The sequence below is a fragment of the Oreochromis aureus genome, linkage group 16 (assembly GCF_013358895.1).
Source record: "Oreochromis aureus strain Israel breed Guangdong linkage group 16, ZZ_aureus, whole genome shotgun sequence".
Lineage (NCBI taxonomy): Eukaryota > Metazoa > Chordata > Actinopteri > Cichliformes > Cichlidae > Oreochromis > Oreochromis aureus.
The window spans coordinates 24,238,009-24,255,730 of NC_052957.1; the positions used below are offsets into that span (position 1 = coordinate 24,238,009).

A 17,722-nucleotide genomic window follows, 5' to 3' on the forward strand; every position below is an offset into this window, starting at 1 on the left:
CTCCTTTGCACGCTCGGCATCCTGTGAATTGATGACCTGATTAGTTGAAGTTTGGCTGTGATAGATGGTGATAAACAGATGGTTCATCCAATCATCTGCCAAGTAATAAAATGACAGCATTTCTCAAACTAGTTTCTCAGAAGAAGTGCCCCGATGGTTCTCTTTAAGAAACAGTCCGGTACTTCAGGTTATTCATTTGTAGCCAAACAAAATCACTGTCCATAAAGGTCAAAGTCAGGGTGTATTTCTAAGAGGAAGTGTTATCTATTCAAGAGGAGTGCAAGAGTTTTTGTCCAAAAACCATCAACCATCTTATTTTAAATTCCTTGGATGTCGAGCAGTAGTTAGGAGACTCCTGACTGAGCAAATCTGTGGAGTTATCCAGTGTTTTAAATTCTGCTGGGTTTTTTTTTCTCTTTATGAAAGTTTTTACAATTAGTTGAGATCTACAGGAAACTGCACTGTTGCTGTTTCTAATCTAATCACACTGATGTTAGTCGGAGTGATTGCTGTCCGCCTTTCTTCACTTTCCCTGTCATATCAGATCTCTTGACTAATTCAATATTTACACTATAAACAGCCTGATCACTACAAATCTATGACAAAGCTCTTTAAAATTTTTTTATAAAAATGTATGCTCTTATATTCCGTTTACGTACTAATATTTTAAAATTTAAAAAGCAAAAAAACAAACACCTAAATATATTAACATTAGCATCAGGTTAATTCTGAATGGGCACTAGCTATGAGCAGACACTTACCTGTTATTTAATTAATTTTTTTTTAAAGTCGTGAGTCAAAGTAAAGACAATAAATAAAATGTAAGAATCAAGAAACTCTAGTGTTGAAATAAATTTAGGTTAATTGTTTTTGGTTAGAGTAATAATGGCTTGCAGTGTCACTGCTCTATCAGAAATATCTGCTGTCCACATCCTTTACCTATAAATACATGTGGTGGGTAAACTATCAGGATGATAGTGGTTGTGGTGAGTGGACAGGATAAAGCGATGAGGTCGGAGCAGCAGACGTGTCTGGCGGCTGACGTTATTAGCTGGTGTTAAATGCGGTAAATGATGTATAGTGGTTCAAAACCTTCTTATAATTTCACACATGCATAAAAGTAGAAACTGTATTATGAAGATAAGTAGCACCATCACGCTACAGTGCAGGACGATTATCTCGCTCAGACATTAGCAGGTAGAAAAAGAAACCACAGCAGCCTCATCTAAATGCTATCATTGTGTTAAAATAACCCAAATACAATATAAAATACAATCATTTACATAACTACTTTACACTGTCTGCTCTACACAAATAGCAATTTGTTTGGTTGGCAAAACCTGAGGTGAAAATCCTGGATGGATTAGTCTTCTGCTGCTGGTCAGGATTCAGGTCTCAGTAAAATAGTTGACTCTGCTTGCTGGCTGTGTGTTTTCATAGCGGTTCAGATTTGCAGTCGTCACTCTGCGGTTAGAGAGAAAGTTCAGAATTAGTCTGTGTCTCTCCACAGTGTGTCAGAGCTGCTGGACCTATACGAGGAGGATCCTGAGGAAATCCTGTTAAACCTTGGCTTTGGTCGAGAAGAACCTGACCTGTCCTCAAAGATTCCCTCCAGGTTCTTCAACAGCAGCTCCTCCGCGCGAGGCATCGACATCAAGGTACAGACAAACAAACAAAAAGTTGGGGTTTTTTTGTTGTTGTTTTTTAAACTTCATCGTTGTAGTTTGTTTAGCACTCTTATAATGCACACGTGTGAATGATCAGAAGGCCGCTGGTCGTACATTGTCGTACAGAGCACAGAGGATACGTCCAGCTCACTTTAGTGATACTTGACTTAGCATTTAATGGCACAAGCAGATCCAACTTTTAACTTACTCAGTGAAATGTTTCACCGTCTACTTGATGGTCTGGTGCAAATTCTTCTGTTGACACTCACTCATGCAGGACGATTTTTAATAACTTTCATGTGAATTTAATTTATTTTGATCCACATGTAAATTTTTTGAATACTCTCGTGACCAGATACTTCCAAAAACAATGAAATCTTCTTTATTCGCATGATTACTTTATATTTACAGTTTATTAGAAAACGTTAAGCATTCACATTCATTTTTCAGTTGTTTTATTAATTTTTTAAAGTCGTACACTAGCCATATTAAGGGACGTAAAGTTTTTTGACACATAGTATTGTGCAAATGTTTTGAGCCACCCTTCGTTTCTTTACATTTTGCCAGGAAAATAGGAAATCTGTGCAGCGTTTTATTGAAATTGGAAATCATCATGCATCTCTCTCTTTGCTGGAGTTTTTTCTATTTATTTAAGACGTGACTTTCAGCTACAGTTCATTTGCTGTACATAGTTTTTAGCTCTGCCGCTTCTTCTTGTCCCGTTTTGTCTTTTTTAAGATGACCATTTTGAGATAATCCAAGTTTTTGTCTAATATCTCCTTGAATCACCTTGTTGGTGCAAAAATACAATTTGATCCCTGTCAAACTGCTATCGTTGGCTTTTTTTTTTTTTTTTTTTGCTGCTGGTAACATAGTGGCTTCAAGTTACAATTTAATCGGTTCTTTAAAATGACTAAAAACGAGAGAAAAAACAGCTAATGTTGAAAGAAAAACTTGGAAAGACCTTAAGAAACCCTGGAGAACAATCAAGACCACTTTCAGAAAGTTTGGCTCCTTGGATGCAAAATATGAAGAAATGTGTGGTGGGTCAAGACTGTTACACAGGAATATATTCCTGTATTCCTATTCCTATTTTTTTTTTTTTTTTAATCTTTGCTATGTTTTATCTTTTTATTTTATCATTAATACCCCTGTAGGCATGAGCATAATACTATTTCTGACTTTTAGCAGTAGGCCAGTTTTTATTGGAGCCCTCAAATAGCAGTAAGCTTTTTCTTGTTGGGGTTTCTAAAAACCAGAACAAGATGTTCAGCCATGATACTAGTGTGCAAAACTTGGTCTACAGTGTTACCATGTGCATGCTAATGAGGAACGCTGAACCAAGGATCTTCACTCTGTGCAAAATTGTGGCTTGTATAGATGTTGAGTGTAAAATAATTATTTTTTTTTTAAACCCTTTGGCATTCCCTCGCTGAAAGTCTTACATTCCCAAGGAATCATTATTGGATTTCCTGTGGTCCACGAAGTTGTGTGTTGGCAAATGTGAGACCTCACAATGCTCAGTCCTTCTTTTTCAAGCATAATCTAAGGCAGTATGTGGTCAATGAGAGCGGCAAAGTAGTGGCTACAGACTTGCTTACTGCTAAAACTTCAGCTGCGTTTGAGGTTTAAGTTATGCACGTAACTAAGCTGTACTCTATTTCACTTCTTTTGCTTCGGTACAGTGACAGAGATGCTTACTAAGGAGTAGCTTAAATTAAATTTACCGCACACTTGCAACCATTGAAAGCAATTTGTCTTACCCAAATTACAAGCTAATGTGTCACAGCCATAGACTTTACAACCAAAGCACAGCCATAGCTAAGCAGAGTTATGGCCTGTCTTGATCAGCCTTGGCGGTGCTCGGGGAGAGAGCTGGTGAACCAGCTCCTCTAGTTACTTTTCCAGCTGTATTGGTACAGACCTGTGCCCACAGCTCGAGGTGCAGTGACTCATACTGTTGTCACAGTGAAGCTCTGCCTTTCTCTATTGATCAGACAGAATGCAAACATAAAGGGAAGAAAAAATTCCCCACAGTGACTCTGAGTTACCTCTATATTAAGTAAACATCAGTGGGGGGAAAACCTGCTGCCTTTATTACCATCAGTTACAGATAATGTTTGTAATGGCATTATTTCCTGTGTTACATATACAGGTCTACCTGGCAGCTCAGCTGCAGCGGATGGAGCTGGAGAACCCCAACTACGCCCTGACAAGTATGTACCTCCACGCTTTTAACGCCGCTGCATCTCTTCTGGTGTTTGGGTTTACTTTCTACAGCCTCAGTGCTGCAGGTGGAGGGTTAACCATGATAGTGATGAGAAGCTCAGAGGTTCACGTCCTGAAACTGTAGGCAGAGGAAGTGAAGCTCCGTGACTGTGTGTGTCCTGTTCCCAGTATTATTGTGGTGTTTTGTGGGGTCCTTCAGCTTTTTTAGCTGTTCTGCCAACTGCCTGGACAACACTGCCAGCAAAGACAAAGATCTGTTTGTCCTAAACTCACACACACTCGCACGCACGCACACGCGCACACAGACCTGCTCCGCTAACATCCTGGCCTCTTTTTGTTTTCAAATACGTTTTTGCATGAAGGTACTGGCTCGCTACCGCACACACACACAGGATCTGGCAAAGCATTTCTTTTTTTTACTGCACTTACACTGTTAAACTGTCAAGAAGAGGACCGTCAGCTGCGTGTGTGTGTGTGCGTGTGTGTGAGAAGATGAATCACTTCAGAGGTGAAATTAGTTCAGATCAAGAATACTTTTACTGAGTCTTTGGTCACTTTTCTCCTTTTTAGTTGTTCCAGTTTATTGATGATAAAGTCTCACTTGTTCTTGTTTGCTGTTCTTTGCTGCTGTTGTGCTCGTTGAAGGCAGCAGATTTATATTTTCATACAGCCGATCGAGCTCTGCCTTGTTTTCTTTTTTGGTCTTGTTTTTTTAGTTTTATTACCTGCAAGTAAGTTGTTGTCACAATCATATCACATAACCAACCATACACTTGTCAACGGCTAACATAAAATGCGGTTTGTGTTGTCCGCTATGACACATGAACATCTGTCTCAACTGCAAACCCAAATATAAACCCAGTTCCAAAACTGTTTGGATGCTGTGTAAATGTTAATATAAACGGAATGCATTGATTTGCAAGTTCCAAACCCCCTATTTTATTCACAGTAGTACATAGAAAATATATAAGATGTTTAAACTGACACATTTCAGTATTTAATTAAAATTAAAATTTAAACTTGTTGCTGCCATCAAATTCAAACTGAGCCAATATTTTTCCTCTTAAAAATGGTGCATCTCATTTAAAATTTTTGAATGTTTTCTACGTTCTTCTGTGAGTAAAATCTGGTTTGCAAATCATTGCATTAGTTTTGTTTTTTTTTTATTTTAACATTTTACACAGCGCCCTCACTTCTTTGGAATTTAGAATAGAGGTTTAAATTGATGCCGACTCATCAGTATGCCAATGCAGGCTTTGGCATTTTGCAGAATAATGCCACACTTTGGATTTAGTCCATGTCAGCGCCTGGTGTCTCATCATGTGATCTCAGTCTGACTCTGTGATGTTGATCAGGGCTCTGTGGGAGCCATGCCATCTGTTGCAGGACTCCATGTTCTTCTTGTCATTCAAGGTGTGTGTGTGTGTGTGTGTGTGTGTGTGTGTGTGTGTTGCAGAATGAACTAAATTTAACAAAAGTTAATCTCAACAGCTGTTGGATGTTTCTACATACAGCGTTGTGGTTAGGTGTGAAAGGTTAATATTGTGAGTGTGAGCTGCAGACAGTAGCCAATGAAGTAATCTGTATCACGAACAAATAGAAATCCTGAAATTTAGTTTACCAAAGGTCCCAGGCCTGGACGTTTATTTTCTAAAACAACCAATGACCCTAATGCAGGTCATTATGGACACCAGGAGCGGGTGTGGCTGCTCGTGTACACATATTATTTCTGTCTGCGTATCTCAGGGTCACGACCTCATTTTCTTGTTAGCTCCCAATAATAACTATATGAGTCACAAGATGTTTGATGGCACGCAAACTGAAGCTCAGTGACTCAAGCGAGTCAAAGCCAAAGTTGTGGTGGGCAGATAAAAGTCATCACCTTTAGCTCTTTGCTGTGGTCCTCGGGTCAACCCTCAGCAGGGTTATGGTGTGGTTTGGTGTGTTAGCTTTCTGGGGAGTACCATTTCCACGAAAGAGGGTATGCTTACTCTGCGGCACTGTTTAGTTGATCCGAATCAAAGGAGCACCTGCATAAATGCCATACACCACTGTTTCCAAGCAGGATATTTATAAAGAGTTATAAAGGTGTGATTGATTGTTATTCAACTCGCTCTTGTTTTAATGTCGTTGCTGATTGTTGTGAGCTTTTATGTGTGCAAAGAAATAATTGCACCTTAACTTGTCCCGGTAATATCACAGGAAAGAAAACCTCTTTGTATTTATTAATGATAAAAATCCTTTGACCTTGTCTCTTGACTTGTATTGTTTGGAAAAGCGCAGTCCTATTTCTCATATTTAATTTCAGTCCCGCTGGCTTCCATTGAATTCCATATGACAAACAACTTCAAGTGGCTTCTTCCTGTTTCGCTGAAATCTCCAGCCGTCTTGACTGAGCAGCTGTGCCTCTTCAGCCACAAGCACGGTCTACATTGTTCTAATGGTTTTTGTATTTAGTCCATTGCTACAAACTCTAGTAATGCTTTCACACACTATCCAAAGGTCTGCGGTGGCTCTTATCAATGTTTGTTTATTACACACATCAGAGCCCAGCGAACCTTGGCTGGACACTAACACTGCCTTCATTTGTGGACATGGAGAGCACAAATGCACTGACAGCAGTCTCTCAAGTTCAGTATGATTTTTCAAATTTCATAATTATTTTAAATATTTGGATGAAAATCATTTGCGGTCATTGATGGTATGCTTTAGCTCATCATTCATTTGCACTGTTTTGGAAATGAAGTTTTGCAGCATTGAATCTGAATTTGAGGAGAGTTTAGCTGCTCTATCAGCGATAAATACTCGTGATCTCGTTCCACTCGCAGCCATACACGTCCATGCTATAACATTGCCTCCACCGTGTTTGGCAGATGTATTTTATGAGGTTTGTCTCGGATCATCAGCTGTTTTTCTCCTGTGATCTTTCAGAGCTTTCAGTGTTGCTAAGCTGATCAGTTCCTTTATTTCACGATTGTTGTTTTGGCCACTCCTAAAATATTTGCTGTCTCTGATAGGTTGCTTTTTCAGCTTGACGATGACCTGCCTTCACTTGCACTGACAGCTCTTTGGGCCTCATTTAAAATTAGATTGAAAACCTTTGAATCAAATTCAGATACGTCTGCTTCATTTTGACATTAAATAAGAAGAGGACAGGCCTCACATGACCATCAAACTGTGCATCAATTACTTTTAAGCCTGTGAAAATGGGGGAAATGTTATGATACGTGCTACATATCTGCCGGTGTTTTTCAAGTATTTCCTTGCTTAATTTTGTAAGATGATACAAACCACATTCTGAAGGTCACAACGGATGAATTGAAAACATTTGGAGCATTACGAAGTGGAAAAATGCAACAAAGAACGCCCTGAACTGTTGAAACCCCATATCAAGCAAAAGGAGGTCATGTAACACAATGGTAAACGTCCCTCTGCCCTCAACGTTTTTTTGAAACACCCTTGCATTAAATAAAAAAAGGTGTATTGTATTGTCTCAACATTTGATATTTTGCCTTGCTGATGTGCTCATTTTACACAATATGTCAACTTTTGTGGACCAGGGTTGTAAATAACAGGCACAGATGAAACTTCAGAGGAGCCTTTCTTTTGTTTTGTTTTTTACCTCCACATACCTGGACACTTGCACATTGTAACAGTAAAAGACAGTCCAGGTCCCCAAAGCTAAAAGATTAAGTAGATGTTTATTTCAAAGCTAAATGTATGAAAGTTACAGATGGGTGTCTAAGATGAACTGCTCCTTTAACAGTTTCTGGCCCGTCTCAGGTTCCTGGAGGCTTTCTTCTTTTCCAGAACATTCTCATACTCGTCCACTGGTTCCCTAGATCCCAGACATACATGTGTGTGTTGTTGTTTGTTATGTAAGCTGCGTTCTCACCATCAGAAAGAAATCTCCAGGGATGGAGACAGAAAAAGAGTGTGTGCCGTTTTCACTTAATCCTCACTTCCTGTATTAGGATCCTCAGAATGAGCATTAATGCAGAGTCAGCAGTGAGCAGGAAACTCACTCGCACAGTATTACTATCATCACACACAGCTGTATGCGTAATAGGATGTTCTATAGTCATGAGTTGTGAGTGACAGCCTGATCTGCAGCTTATTTTAAAGGTGCATTAATTGGTTTTGGGTTTTTTGGGCCACTTTGGGGTAAAAGCTAATTTAAGGAAAAGACCACGTCCACATCTGTATCATCGCATAGGGTCTTTTTGCTTTTTGACTCCTCAATGATTCCAGTATTCGTGCTCCTTTGGTTCTCCTCCTAGAATATCTGCACCATTGTGCACATTTTTATATTGCGCTCTTTTCATTCTTTTTTTTTTTTTTGTTTGTTTGTTTTTTTGTTGTTAAAGTGTCACACCTGCACTGCTTATTCCAATTAAAGCCACCTCTGGTCTGTCTCCCCATTGGTGCAGTTCATTTGTGCTGATGTGAACACAGTAATCGCACTCGGGTGCAGATCAAAGCGACCACAGCGAAACCCTTTGGAGGCGGTGGTCTCGTCTGGTTCCAAACAAAGTTCGTTTATGCTAACCTTGACTGACTCGAGCTGTAAGTTTGAGCTAAACATCTTCCAGTAGCCTGGTATACTTTGTGGCAGACTGCAGAGTACACAAACTGTAGCAACTAGCCTGGTATTTATGGTTTTGCCTGAAATATTGGCTGGATGTTTGGAGTAAAATTATCCTTGTTATCCCCTCGTCCAGAGCATGCACTGATTCAAACCAGATTAAACAAACTGTAGGTGTGAAAGCACCCTTACACCGAAACTAGGAGCTAAAGCAGGCTAGATGCTGACTAAACTCTGAACTACAACTTGGCCTTTCCTTTTAACCTGTTGTTATGTGAGAGCACCATCAAATGTACAGATCCAGTTATGATGTGCTTACTTTTATACTGCATGTATCTCTGACGATACATGCAGTATAAATTAAAAAAAAACTTTTTTGTTGTTGTTGTTGTTTTGGATTTGCAAGTCAGAGGTGAGGGAAATATGCGTTAGCAGATCTGTGTTTCAGGTGGTTGCATAAAAGCGAGAAACGACGTGTTCACATAAAGACAGGAGACAGAAGTCGGTGTTTTTATAACAGACTGATGAGTATTTAGACAGTGAGAGACAGACAGGGGGAGCAGGGAAGGCAGGAAAGTATGCAAGTCATCATCCTGTTAGAAATAAGACTGACAGCTCGACTTACACAACCCCAAGAGGAGGGAGGAGGAGGAAGGAGTGGCGGAGCTGACGTCCGTGTTCAGCTTTTTTATGTTTTTCTTTTCTCAGATCAGTTCTTCAATTCCAAACATTCATTTTGTTTTAAACCAGTTTTAAAGTTTGTCAGTGACATGAATGATTTTTAACAATAACAATTTCTCTGAAGAATGAAGTCATGCTGTGGAATCACTCCACCATTCACTCCCTTATTTCTGCTCATCTAATAAACACTTGTATAGTGAGCTCTATTTCAGAGCAAAGGCCAAACTCATGACTGTCAACTTTCATCTGTAACAGGCTGAAATTACATTTATGGAGCTTTATTGAGAATCGGATGAAAACATGTCCGTTTCATTTTTGTGGCCTAGAGCACACATTTAGCTTGTACCAATACAAAAGCAGGGGAAACTGAAAAAATGCATAGTTTCTGACAGTTGCTGTTCGTGTCTCTGGTGTCCTGCAGTGTCACAGCTCTGGTGTCTGGTTTTCTGAAACTGTGAATCTTTACTCAGCACTATACAGGCTACAGAAATCTATACTTTAAGATCTTTTTCACTTAAAAAGCAAATTGGTCATTGCTTTGTAATTGGTTGATGCTTTACGCCCTTTAAAAAAATGTGTTTTGTTCTGTTGAACATATTGAAGACAGCAGGGTCAGCATAAATTCATGGCTACAGTCCGTCCTGTGCCAGCAGTCCAGGCTGGAAGTCTTGAACATGTCCTTTTCTTTCTTTGTTTTCCTGCTGTTCTCTCTCTGAAGCACTCTGTTATGACCGTTTTGTGTCTGTCTTCTTTCTCAGGTCGTTTCCGTCAGATCGAGGTCTTGACAACAGTAGCGAACGAGTTCATCGACCTCTTCAGTCAAGTAACTGGACATTCGGTCCAGCGGATCAGCACTACGGATCAAGGTAATGACGACAACCACCAAAGTCCACTGAAGGATGGTTTTAGTCTGGACCGGCTGAGAGGCGCAGAGAGTCGTGCACAAACACTATGTATTTAATATATTACTGTGGGCTTGTTTAACTGAAGTCATCAGACTAGAAAAACACTGATAAAAATCACTAGCTGAATAGTAGGGTAGACATATACTTAATACTGAAAGCAAAGTCCATATGGTTTTTAGTCATATCTGTTCAACTTTATGTTCTAACAAGGATCATTTTACATAATAGATGATGAACAGACATTTTTGAATAAGACATTATCAGCAACTTTTTATAATTGTCTCCCAGAAGTAGAGGGAGGAGAAAAAAGAGGAGGAGGAAAGGGAGGAGGAGACGAGCAGTCTTCTCCTCTGAAGAAGATGAATGTAAAAAACGCTGCCAAAATCCTCAAGAGACGTCTTAGCAGCCGCAACTTACTCTCGTCCACCTCAGAGTCGACTGAAGCGCAAACACCTAACCAGCAAACGCTAACCAACGGACATGCAGCTCCTGCTGACGCACCAGCCGGCACAGAACAGGACAGATCCAGTACCGAGTCTCACCACCAGGCAGAGGTGGTTAGCCCGAAACACATCCGCAAGAAAGACAACTGTCCCCTCGCGACAGTTACCGAGGAAATCAGTGGGGATGGAGAGACAGGTTCCCTAACAGACAGCAGGTATAATTACTTAATGCATATAAACCAGTTTGAAGCTGTGAATGGCACATATAGATCGATATTGAAGCCAGTGGTTTTCAAACTTTGTCAGATCTCAGTAATATCGGTCTGTCCAGTTAGGAACCATATTACATTGTGAATCCATTTCACCTGCTTTAGTACAAAGAACAGTGACAGCAGGTGTGATGGAGAGGCAACAAGTGAGACAAAAGGGAAATGCTTAGCAAGTGGTGGCCACAGACCATTTCTAGTTTTGCTTTTTGCTACTGTTAATCCTGTAGCAAATAAGATATTGGATGGTGTCCTGGGATCTCTTTCCAGATCTGGATCAGAGCATTAGTAAGCTCCTAGACGGTCTGTCTCTGGTTTCAGATGCACCATAACATCTCAGAGGTTCTCAGTTGGATTCTGGTCTGAGGAATGTGACGGCTAGTCAGTGGCATCAGTTACTTCGTCATTCAGGAACTGCCAACATGAGGCTGGGCATTGTCCTGTACAAGGAGTAACCCAGGTGTCACTGAATCATCTCTGGTAATAGATCTGAGGATTGCATCCCTGCACATAACAGCAGTCAGAGTATTCCTAGCTAGCATGTAAAGATCTGTGCCACTCTCCAAGAACAGGCTTCTGAAGACCATCATTAACCGTCAGAATCGCACTGGATGATGATGCAGGCATCATTGCACATCTGGTATTTCTGGTATTCATGATTCAGTATTGATTCTTGGCCTTATCCCTTACTCCTGCAGATGATCAGAATTAGCCTGTGCGTATTTTTTACTTCTGAGAATCAGATTTTAAAAAGAGCTGGTATTTTTTTTCTAAAATGGCACAGTTTCTCAGTGCAAGCATTAGCTATCTTCTACAGTGAATAAAATATGAGTTTGAGATTTGTGAGTCAACGTATTCTATTTTTATTTACATACAGAGCATGAACCCTTTATGTAATTGGGTTTGTAAATAGAAATGACTAGAATGGCTAACAAGAAAGTTTCCATTTAAAACTATTCCTCTGAATTACTTAAAGTTTATTATTCACTGAATCACACGGAGGAAAAATATTTGTACCTCAAATTTGGGATGTAATTTTTGTCATATTAGCATCCTGATGCTACTCATAGCATCCGTGTTTTAATTCAAAACATGTAAGCTGCTCTCATGTATTTATTGATAACCGATATCAGACTCGGCTATCAGACATGAAGTATGAAACTTCACTGCTGGCTTGAATCCATGTATCCAAAGCTGCAGTACCCATACATAAGCTCCCACTGTCCCAGTTTGCTCAGATATCAAACTAAGGTTATATAAATAACTGAATAACAAAATATTCTACCAGTTACTTCTCAGTTGACCAACTTCTACTTCCCATCAGACCTGAACAGCACACCACCGACCCAGACCTTCAGTCAACCAACCAGAGAACAGGGGAAGGCACTCAGGTGATTAAAGAGGTGGAGAAAAGAAACTCCACCCCAGAGAAAGCTCCTCACACCCTGGCCCCGTCGCGGCTGGCACATCTTCGCACAGAAAACGCAGACTCTTTTGAAATAGAGGAGGTACGGGTTTCTCTGGGGGCTTCATATTCCTTGGTCAAATCACTGGGTGACCTCTTTCCATGGGCATGTTACAATGTTGTCACCAACTACTATTTAGCTGTTCCTGTGTTTGTGATTGTGTCCCAGGTTTCCAAAGCCATCTCACATTTACATGTATGCTGTCGGTTCTCACAGACTGGTTCCCTTGTAGCCTTTTAGCCAGTGGGCTTGGCTCGGAAAGATACTCTAGGATTCAAATTCATGCAAATAAAGACAAAAATCCTCTACTTACTGTAATACACTGGCAGAAGTGAAATTTTAGCATATTTAGGCTATGCTTTAGACCTCAGAACCAGCTGTTCACAACAGCTGACCTCATCAGGAAGCGCAGAGTGAAACATGATTGATCTTTATGGGAGTTGATACATGTTATAATAAAGACATAGACATAGAATAAAGACAAAATTAAAACATTAATTTATATAGTTTTGATAGCATTCTATTGTATTTTTAATACTTCACAGTGTGACTTGAACTGCTGCTTGTTGAGCTTGGGCTTTGCTGATTGTGTTGGGGGGTTAAAAAAACTCTTGAAGACAGAAAAGGGACAAATGGATGTCAAGTAGATGAGAACCCGTGTGCACTGGTCTTTGCAGCTTTAGAAAAACGAGCTTGTTGACGCACGTTGCATGAATCTGCTCAGTGAAGTGGAGTAGTTGGTAAAAAGCCTGAGCTTTTATTTAGGGGAAGGACTCTGTTCAGTTCTTTCTTTCTCCTAAAACTCAGTCTGTTTTTGTCGTGTAGATTAACGAAGACGAGGCTAACCCACACAGGACGTCTAGATCGGGAGGTGAGCGCTGACTTGAGTTTCTGAATGACCTTATCGTTTCACTTGCATTTTTCCTCTAAACAAGCAGATGGTCATGTTTCTATTCAGTGCTTTTCAGCAAAATGCAAATGTGTACTGTGTCTTTGAGGGCTGACTGACTGAATCCATTTCATTCCTTGTGAAACACTCACCAAGATACGTTTGAATAATACAAAAATTTTTTACTTGAAAATGACGTTTTGAAGAAATCCACGGCTGAAATTTCACTTCTTAACATTTTATTGCTCTAAATATCTGTGGACTTTTCTGTCATTAACACTGGCTCCCTGTTAAGGAGGATTCTGTTTGAGCCCGTTATGAACATTGTCGTTCATCTTCATCACACATATAGTCACAGCATTGTTTGTAAGAAGCGCAAGCCCATCTTTTAATCCTTAACTAGCCAGATCGAGTACACAAAACTATATATAGTTCACTGGAGTTCCAAACCAAACACTCCTATTGGTGCTTGAATCTGATAATGCTTAAAATATGCAATATGATAAGATCTCATAGAAAAACATTGTTGAAATCTTAAAAGAACTCAACTCTTTCATTATAAATGGGAAAAATAATTGGTGGGGCTCTTTTAATTTATAGGCTTTCTAACAGAATGTCAGAAAGTCTTGTTTTAAATTTTTTAAATGCTTTGTAGTAAATCATACAACAAACCAGTGTAATGTCTCTTTTTTCCCAGTTAAAATCCTTTCAGAGTTCAGCAGCTTCCTGCAGCCCTTCTTTATCTGCAGCCCTTCTTTATCTGCAGCCCTTCTTTATCTGCTTTGATCCACTTAAGAGCCTCGTCTTTCTTTCCATCTTAATGTGTCTTTATTCAGTATGAACTAAGAATCTCGGTCCCTTTAGACATAGAATTCCTACACAGTTTCTTTTTGCACGCTAACATGTTTTCTATGAATGATTCTGCTCTGCCACCTGCAGGACAGATCGGGTAATGCAGGAAGAATTAAAGCTGTTTATTTCCCCTTTCTCTCTTTGTAGCAGACCTCCCGAGGACGGCCAGCGAACAGTCTGACAGCAGCGGCTTTGCTGAGGAGCCTTCTGCTGATCTCAACAGCCACCTTAAGGTCTGTTTGTGTGTTTGTTTCTCATTCTTTTTTTCTTTTTTTTTTTTAAAAAAGTCTCTTCTGTGCATCCCTCCTTTTTTTTTCATGGCCGTCACCTTCAGGCTTATTTGAAATGAATCATGAAAACCCAGACAAACCTTCGTGAAAGCAGGAGGAGAATCACACCTGCAGCCTAATCAAATCTGGCCTAGAACGCTTATTTTATTCTCTTCTTTAAAGAAAAAAAGGTACTCCTATGTAACCTAACATAAATCAGATTCAGCAAGTAGGAACTGAGCATTCAGAGTGGTAAGAGCACCAATATAAATCAAGGTGTCCTGATTGAATAAAATAGCAGCTAGTGACTTTGACTCTAATTGGACACTAAAGTGTGTGCAAGTAATACGTGTTTTGGTCACACATGGGAATTTTGATCTACAAAGATTACCGCAGAGCACATTTCAAAAGTGCAACCACCAGAAAATTGCAACCACAAAAATTTAGTCACTGTAACCTGATAATTTGATTTTGTAACGCTGTATTTTATGTTTCTATTTCTCTTCATTGTGGGGAAATACTGTGCCCTTTCACTATTAGTCATATATTTTTCAATATTTATGATTATTTGGGATTTAAGTAAAATTTGAATTAATTGTAATCAGGTGCAGGTGAGTAGTGACAGCTGCGACAGCGAGACCACTGTGACGTCGCACCCTTCACAAGACGTGGCTACTCCCCTTGCAATGGACAAGCCAGCATTTGACCTGCCCGATGGTAGAGAGGAAGAGGCGAGGCCAGGTGGCGCTGCAGAGTCGGATCGAAGTAACAGCTCCAGGGAAGAGCACATGGATACAGAGACTTCGGAGCAGATTCCACAGTACACAGCTCACCATCTGCCCAGGAGCAGGCCAGTAGAAGTACAGCAAGATGAAACTTTGGGTAAGGAGAATGTTGAGAGATGTGACCGGAGTGATCCTGATCCAGAGCCTGAGCCTGAGTCTGCTCAGAGTATGCCTGCTGCAGAACAACAAGCACAGCCAGAGTCAAAGGAATCCCAACATGATTCAGAGGAAGGACCAGAGCCCACTCAGAACCTGACAGAAACTGAAGGAGACACAGATACATCCACAGAGAAAACGAGTTCTGAGATCTTGGATGATTCTGAATCACTTTGTCCTGTGGCTCCAGCTTCTCCGGTCCTTAGCGCTTTACGCCGAGCCAAACAGTCAAACCATAGAGCCCTAGAGAGGTCCTCTTCCTTGCCCTCTTCACTCCTTTCACCCTCCAAGATTGTATCATCTGTCAGGATCCAGTTTGGGCAAGGCCTGGCGTCCTGCACCCAGCCCAAGTACTCCTTTAAATATACCCCTGAGCCTGAGGACAAGAAAGAAGAAGAAGAAGGAGGAGGAGGAGAGGAGAAGGAAGAGGAAGAAGTGGAGGAAGAACCAACCAACTGCCTGTCAACTCTGATCATAAATCCTGCCTCCTCATCTAGCTCCAAAAAAAATTCACCAGCTGTCTTTCCACCAAAGCCCATACCTCGGTATCTGATGCGGCCATCCTATTCCCTACAGAGCACCAGCCCCCCTCCTGATTGGCAATCAGGAGTAAGTGCTGAATCTTGGAGCACCCAGAGTGTTCCAGATTTGTCCAATCGGCAGCAGCCTGCCCACTTCCAGCAAAACATGAATGCCAATCAAAACCAGCCAAGTTTGAATCCAGGGGAGAATCTGTTCAATTATTCTCACCTTTCAGCTCAATACCCTTATCCCAGCCCAAATCTTAGTCCAAGATTTAACTCCAGCCCACATCCCTTGATGTCGAACCCTACCTCTCCTCATCTACACGGTAGTCTTCCTAACCTCTACCATCACCACAGCCCTTCAGTGAACCACCGTTCTAGTCTAACCAGTCTCCACCAGCCTTCAACTTCCCCAGGCTCCCAGCATGACAGCATGGCCAACTTGCATCCCCTTTCAACTCCCACATCTCCTCACCACATCCCTCCGGGTCACTTGCATCCTGGACCTTCTGGAATGTATCACCAGGTCTATAACCATCAATACAGTCACCAGCCACCCTACCAGGTCCCTCCTCAAGTCTCACAGTTTGGCTCGCCCTACTTTAGTCATCAAGGTTACAACCCCTACCTGTCATTTCCCCACCACACCCATCTCACAGTGTCCCCAGAACACGGTGTGTATCCAGGGCTGGCTCCTCCTCCTCCTGGCTTCCACATAGCCACGGGTTCGGCCCTTAGCCCAGGTCACAACCTCCATTCAGGGCTTCGCGATGCTAATGCTCCAGGTCCAGGACCCGGCCAGAGCCCATCTAGCACAGAGATGCAGCTAAGGAGAGTCCTGCACGAGATCCGGGGAACAGTTCAGAGTCTGGTCAGTCCTCCTCAGTCACACTCTCTTATCACCCTGTTAATTAAGGTTTAGTCTGGGGTTTGTTGTCTTTCTTCTTATTCGGCGTTTCCCTTCTTATGTTGTTATCGCTGTTTTCCCCATCTAGAACCGAGCCGATACTCCAGACACGTTCAGTGAGCCCAGAGCAACTCTGCCTAATCACCAGGTACCATCATCTCCTCTGATGCCTGCACAGCTTTCTCTATTTTGGCCACATAGGACATTTGTATGTTAAATCCAACAGTGTTTGTTCCCGGATATATAACCTTCAGTATTTAAATGTTGCTTTTTGGTTACACTGAAAGCAGCAAGTGTTTTTTGGTTTTTTTACTGGGTGACTATTTACATGTAAGAACCTTGTGATCCATATTTACATATTTTCCACTGCATGACTGAAAACCTACACACTTAGTTTTCAGTGCTTGTTCTACCAGAAAGCACTGGAGCAGACCGTTGTCACTATCAATAAATGTGTGATTCACTTTGCGTCCGTCTCTGGTTTCAGACTTTGGCGGAGTTTCAGCAGAAGAGGCGGAGCCTGAACTTGTTCCGCAGTCAGATGATGGATCTGGAGCTGGCAATCATCCGACAGCAGGCTCCGGTCTACAATCACCTGAGCCCTGCTGACAGGTGACTCACAAAAGCAAACAGAAATGTGACTGTGCCGTGACACCACAATGCAAAGCAAACCTGGAGAGTGTGTTTGTGTGTGTTTGTTTGCAGGCTGGAGTTGGAGCAGCTCCAGTCTCTGAGGTCAGCAGTCAGAGAGGAACTGCAGGAGCTCGAACAGCAGCTGGAAGACAGACTGATGGAGCTGACGCACCGCACGCAGCACAGAGTAAATGCACACCAGAGGATTTGTGCAGTATAAACCAGCTATTGTCATGCTTTTTGTGTTAAATTCTGGGAAAAAACCCTGAAACATAAAATCTGTAAAATGGCACAAATATATGTAGTTTATGTAGTAAAAGAAAAGTGTAATGGAAGATGAGTAAAGTACAGCCACACAACAAAGGACGTGGGGCTAAAACGTTCTGACTGGTCCCCTCAGAGTCAGCTAGGCTGGTATAAATATATAGTTAAAAAGGAGGCCTTTCATATGCTGTAACTTGTTTT

The 17,722-nt window shown here is 41.2% G+C and overlaps 1 protein-coding gene across 4 annotated transcripts in view; it reads left to right on the top strand.

Moving 5' to 3' along the window:
- itprid2 (ITPR interacting domain containing 2) overlaps positions 1 to 17,722 on the top strand; it is a 45,515-nt gene that overhangs the window by 21,809 nt on the left and 5,984 nt on the right. For 2 of the 4 annotated variants that reach the window (XM_039599893.1, XM_039599894.1), the window contains exons 9-19: positions 1,511 to 1,658; positions 3,823 to 3,883; positions 9,921 to 10,028; positions 10,356 to 10,725; positions 12,101 to 12,284; positions 13,068 to 13,113; positions 14,131 to 14,216; positions 14,858 to 16,588; positions 16,713 to 16,772; positions 17,112 to 17,236; positions 17,330 to 17,444. In XM_039599893.1, the coding sequence (XP_039455827.1) occupies positions 1,511 to 1,658; positions 3,823 to 3,883; positions 9,921 to 10,028; positions 10,356 to 10,725; positions 12,101 to 12,284; positions 13,068 to 13,113; positions 14,131 to 14,216; positions 14,858 to 16,588; positions 16,713 to 16,772; positions 17,112 to 17,236; positions 17,330 to 17,444 (3,034 nt within the window). The remainder of the gene's footprint in view (positions 1 to 1,510; positions 1,659 to 3,822; positions 3,884 to 9,920; positions 10,029 to 10,355; positions 10,726 to 12,100; positions 12,285 to 13,067; positions 13,114 to 14,130; positions 14,217 to 14,857; positions 16,589 to 16,712; positions 16,773 to 17,111; positions 17,237 to 17,329; positions 17,445 to 17,722) is intronic. The other 2 variants (XM_039599895.1, XM_039599896.1) reach the window with 2 other exon arrangements.